The sequence below is a fragment of the Protopterus annectens genome, chromosome 5.part1 (genome assembly GCF_019279795.1).
Source record: "Protopterus annectens isolate FY-2018-M chromosome 5.part1, PAN1.0, whole genome shotgun sequence".
Classification (NCBI taxonomy): Eukaryota; Metazoa; Chordata; order Ceratodontiformes; family Protopteridae; genus Protopterus; species Protopterus annectens.
In genome coordinates this window covers 571,880,723-571,886,722 of record NC_056736.1, presented here as the reverse complement: position 1 = coordinate 571,886,722, position 6,000 = coordinate 571,880,723, and the positions used below count along the sequence as shown (strand labels likewise).

At 39.2% G+C, this 6,000-nt stretch overlaps 1 protein-coding gene across 1 annotated transcript in view; it reads right to left on the bottom strand.

Annotated features, from left to right (window-relative positions):
* Nucleotides 1–3,272: 3,272 nt before the first annotated feature.
* The window catches only part of CRYL1 (crystallin lambda 1), a 1,333,661-nt gene continuing 1,330,933 nt past the window's right edge, over nt 3,273–6,000 (bottom strand). The window contains exon 8 of the mRNA XM_044073192.1: nt 3,273–3,753. Coding sequence (XP_043929127.1) covers nt 3,640–3,753 — 114 coding nt within the window. The 3' untranslated portion in view covers nt 3,273–3,639. The remainder of the gene's footprint in view (nt 3,754–6,000) is intronic.

Here is a 6,000-nt window from a genome sequence, read left to right as displayed (position 1 = left end):
AAACATGGTGCTTTTGGCATGTCTGGGTCTGGCTTGAGTGGCTCTGGAAGGAACTGGAAAGGACCAGTTCTTAGTAAGCCAGTGCCTACTAAATCTTGGAGGTTGTACATGTAAGAAATCTTTCACAGTCTGCATAGATTTAGCCTTATCTTCCATCTTTTTAGAACTTCTTCAGCCTTATTGCCAAACAGACGTTCCTGCTGCAAAGGAGTATCCGACAATTTTGCTTTAACATGATCAGGCAGAGATTGCTCCTTAAGTCAAGCATGCCTTCTAAGCACAGACCCAGTAACAGCAGCCCTGCAAGAGGCCTCCAAAGAATCAAAACCACATTGCAAAGTATGTTTTCCAACTTGTTCAGCTGAATGCAATAAATCCTGTAAATCTTTATTTTCACACAGTCAGAAATCAACATCATTGTCTGTTTAAGCAGTCTCATGATATGCTGCTGATATTTTAGCATATGTAATTGACAGTTTAAAGCCCTGATTGCCAAGGTTGCAGAAGTATAAACCTTTTTACCCCGTCTATCCAGTGCCCTGGAGTCTCTATCAGAAGGGGTAGGATTTTTAGCAGAAGAAGCCTTAATGCCCTTGGGCCCCTGAGAAATGGTTTCAGGGTACGCAATAGGAGTTATGAAAAGGAATTTGTGGGAATCAGGAACCCTGTAGTATTTGTCTGGCTTACAAGGGGCCGGAGGCAGAGAATCAGGGGCCATAATGGATTCTGAAAACACATCATCAACAATGTCTAGTACAGGAGGTATAGCCAAAGGCCTATGCTGAGGAAGAAGAAGAAAATCCCTAAGTCTCTTTTTGGATTCAGAAAAATCCTGACTTTCCCAGTGGAAATGTTCCCTTAAGGTATGTAAAGTTTCCCCAAAAGAAAAATCCTCAGGGGGGGAAGCAGAAGGAATGGAATCCTCTGCATCAGAGTCCTCACAAGTAGGTATAGACAAATTCTGTTCATTAGAAGAGTCAGAAGAAATAGAATCCTGTTCAGAAGATTCAGTCAAGTTCAGCCCTAGGCCTCTTTGAAGGTGGGGGTTGGCTACCCCTGATTAGAGTAATTAAATCTTCAGCCATCTTGATCATTTGTTTTTTAGGCATAGGGGCCTACACATGTGGCCTAAGTGTCGGCTTTCTAGACATAGATCGAGATTTTGGCCTTAATATTGAAGATGGTGTCAGTTTAATATACAAATCTGTAGGCCTAAATACACCCTCAGAAGCTGGTGCCTGCACAGCGGCTCCGGACCCATCCAAGGTAGAGACATCTGCGGGTTCCATAACTGAAGCATCTCGCTGTATACCAGACTCCGAATGGATCTCAGCAGAGGCCTGCGAATCAGAAGTAGTGGGTATCAGGGGCTCCGAAAGCACCTCACTGAGTACCGGCGAACTGGCGACTGGCTTAACCGAAGCGTCATCGGCAGTTTTGGACCTCAACGGCCTGTCTCTGTCTTTTTCTTTGCATTTTTTAGGTATTCTGGTAGTCAGATTGCTAACCGACGTCATTTTTGGATAATGAAACTGTGATCCAAAATATTTAGAAGCAAAAATGTACCGACGACGGATAGTGCATTGATTAAATAAAGCACAGAACTGACAGCAAGGTACGTCATGGTCAGGGCCTTGGCAAGGAATACAGTACAAATGAAAATCCTTATGAGGTATTTGCTTCCCACAAGTGATACAATTATTAACTTTTACTGACAGCGGTAAGGAGCAAGATAAAGTTTCCCCAATGGGGTACTTAACTTTTTAGTTGAAGACTTTGGTTCTAAAACTCGAAAACAAAAATTTCATGAGTCGGCCGACCGGCACTTGCGAACTGCTTCTGCTTCAGGCACCGCGCGGCTAGAAAGACTGATGTAATTGCGTCGGCTGCATGTTTTATACCACTGACAACCTGACGTCATGGAAGAAGGGACAGCAACCAACGCAGGACCCAAGACTTTGTTAATCAGGCTGACTGAGGGCGGCCTGCCAGCAGATTACCTAAATGTAATGACTGCAACAGTGAAACACGAAGAACATCTGTGACTGTATATCAATAAACAGTCCATTTAGCAGCTTTCTCCGCAATAAGATTTAAATGCACTATAAACTGCTTTTTAGCAGCTTACATTTAGTATTAGTCAGAAAAATTCAATAAAAAACATTTGCACTATTTTAATTACTAAGTTATTCATTTGTTAACCTGACAAGTGAAATTAATTATTTCATATCTTTTTCAGCCTAGATTGAGGTCAGACAAGAACTGGTAAATGCCATAGACATGGAAAGTTTAGAGTAACCAATCAAACAGCATGTACTTGGGAGATGGAATGATCCAAAATTCCTAGAAAAAGCCCGCACAGACATGTGGAAATTTGCAAAACTTCACATAAGATAAGTGTGGACGCTTGGTCCTAGTGTTGTGAGACACAAATCATAACTACTAAACCCACCATTCTGTCATATCTCTTTGCAGAGACAGCTAAAACACAGTGAGTACCATTACTGCCATTAGTATCACTGAATGCACAGACAAGCCCTCTGATTTATTGCCTTATATTATGAGGACACTAAATATACTTTGGGAGAAAAGCACATACCCTAATGGCGAAAATCATGTCAGCATGGCAGCCCCAATCAGATGACTTTTGGGTCATAACAAAAAAGCAACACTAAACACTTAAGAGTGATAATGGTCACTTAAAATGATCAGAAACTCAAAATACAATGAAAGACACATATTTTCAGCTTCCGGGATTAGTGTTCCATTAAGATCAAGTATGATTCTGCTACTGTGCAATGCTGACATCATTGTGTGTGTGTGTGTGTGTGTGTGTGTGTGTATTTAAGAGAATGCATGCATATATATAATTTCCATGCTTAAGTTGGAGAAACAAAGCCACTCTAATTTTTTTGAGTTGATAATGGACCAAATGACCTATTTTTTAGTAACCTCTGTTGATCCTTTAGGCTCAATTCTGACTCTCAGGCCTCAGGACTTCTATACCGACTATCATCCTTTATATCCCAATATCAACAGTTTTAGATAAGAGTTAAACAATCTTGGACAGCATCCATAGCATCTGTTTGTTTGTTTGTTTTTGCAGCCACCTCCCCATGAGAATTACCAAGAAATGATTCTGATGAGTTATTTTTTTAATCTGATATGCAGACGGAAGAACAAATCTAAAACTCAAGCAAGCTCACAAAAATCAGAAAATGTTAAAATCTCAAAAGCATGATGCAGGTATTCAGTCATTATAATGCCAAAAATGAAGTAGACATGTTTATTATATCAATCAAATTTTATCAGCAAGCAATAAAGAATTCAGCTGATCTTTACTAGAAACACGTGTGCTGTTAACCTGAAACCATAGCAGCACAAAGGACACAAAGGCGTGTATTGCTTCAAGAAGTAAATAGTTGCTACACTGCAAATTTATCTATCACAAATTCAAGTTCTGCCTAGTCAGCCATGATTTAAAATGGTTAACTTCAATAACAAGAATGAAGGCAAAAATGTATTGAAGCTCCACAACTTTAAAACCAAGCTTTTCTTGGACTCTTCTTGAGGTAATGCACCTAAAAAGTGTGACTCGTTTAAAAAAGTGCTTTCACTGTCAGTTTCATGCTGCCTTGTTCACTCTGACTTAATATTTTTCTTCATCCTTGCGAGCTGTAGAATACAGGAATCCCTCCATTCTCGCCTCGCACCGAGATGATTTGGGTCAGATGGAATTTCCTTACTCAATGCCTAAAAAGAAACATAAAAAATCAGAAATTCAATTATTTATTTTATTTATTTTACATCTGTTGACCTGAAAAGTCCGACTGGGCACAGGTCCTTTTTAGCCGAGGCCCAGGGAGAAAAGCTCCACATAAGTAAACACAACATAAAGACATATACAGTTTATACAACAGTAAGAGATCACATGAACATGACCAGATCACATGTTAGGCAATTCTTATACAAGGCAATGTTTTTGTTTTAACATATCTAAGTAAGTTCAGCATACAGACAATTTACAACTTATACAGGGGTAAGAGATATCTTGAGAAATTCAATAATACACATTTCAGTCAGTGGAAGTATTTACAATATAGCTAATAGTCCATGGGAAAGAAGATAGCTGACACATTTACATGTATAATATTTTAACTTTTTTCAGTTGGCATGTATCTGGGTTACCAATTACTAAGTTAATAATTTTAAATGAGAGAGGCTTGCTAGCAAAAAGTGACAGAGTTAGTACTATTAGGAGCAGACCTTTCAATTTTAGTGTTGTGACAGTGAGATGGATTTTGGTGTTTGAGTAGATGTTGGTTGAATAGCATGGTTTATCCTGGGTTCATAGGTTGGTACTAGGCTATCGGCCCTAGGACCTATACAAGCCTAGCCATAACAATTCCCTGGCTATTTCTTCCCACAATATCAGTTAGTGCAAGAACATAGCAATGTATTGGATAAATACTCTCTAAGTGTTTTTTTAAAGTGAGGAAGGTTAGTAATATTTATTGTATCTGCAGGGAGATTATTCCAGACTTTGTCTCTACAGTTTGAGAAGAGGGAGTCACCTGCTGCATTGTTGGCTTTGACAGATTTTAGTAGGAATTTATTGCTTGATCAAAGGATACACTTACTTGTGTAGGAGAGAAGGAGATTCTGAAGGGAAGGAATCTTATTGGTTTGGCTCAGAATCTTGTGGGCTATAGTGAGTTGGTTATAGAGTAGACGGGGTAGTTCTAGCCACTTCATCTGCTTGATGCTGTACAGTGGTGAGACCTAAAAGGAGAGTCTGTGGTGAACCTAGCAATTTTATTATAACATCACTCCAATTTAGCAAGGTCAGTTTTCTTTAGGTTAATTATAATGGGTGAGGCATACAGAAGAGCTGAAATAAGACGTGTTTGTGCAATGGTTGCTTTGTGGTATTGGTAAGACATTGTTTATTTCTATATAGGGTACCCAGTTTTTGTGTACCTTCTTGATAGTTTGTGCAATCTGAACATAAAATTTTAGATTAGTATCAATAGCTACTCCAAGCAGTTTTGTCTGGGTTACAGGGAAGATGTACGTGTTGTCTAAAGATTGAATATTGGCTGGGGGAAGGGGTCTAGTTTGCCTAGTGGGATGGAAAATCATAAAATCATGAGTTTTGTTTTATTTGGGTTTAGGATGAGTTGGGAGTTGTTTAGCTAGGTCTCAACTTTAGAAAAGGAATCCTGAGTAATAAGTTGCAGCTGTTGTAGAGATGATGCTTCTTCATACATCAGAGTGGAATCATCAGCATACCGAATGACAGAGGCATGAAGTGAGGAAGTGTGGAGATCGTTGGTAAATAATGAGAAATGAAGGGGTCCCAGGCAGAAACCCTTAGGGACACCTATGGTAACAGGGAGAAGAGGAGAGAGGTTTTGCTGCCATTGCACACCTTGTTGACAGCTGGCTAGGTAGTCACGGAAACATGCTATTGTGTTATGACTTAAATTAACTCTGTTAGTACATTGAGTAGTTTGTTGTGTAAGACCATATCAAATTCTTTTGAGAGGTTGAGAAATATGGAGGATACGAATTTACCATTATTCCTGTGAAGATTACAGTATTGGTGAAAGTCATAAGAGCAGAGGTGGTGCTGTGGAAGGGGCGGAATCCATGTAGAGTCTCAGATAACAAATTGTTAGTTAGCAGATAGTCTAGGATTTGTGTATGTACACATCTCTCTAGTATTTTAGACAGGGTTGAGAGTACGGCTATTGGTCTGTAATTAGATAGTTTTGTAGAGGTACCTCCTTTATGCAGTGGCATTATATGAGAAGTTTTCCAAATAGTAGGGACTATGTGTTCTGAGATGGATAGGTTAATAAGTATAGATACTGGATAAGCGATTGTGTTTGCAATATTAAGATATTCAGCAGGTAGTTTATCAGCTGCTTGAGTGGTAGATTTAAATTTTTGAGCAGTTTTTTTATAAAGTTGGTTGAAAGAGGTTGCAGGAAGAAG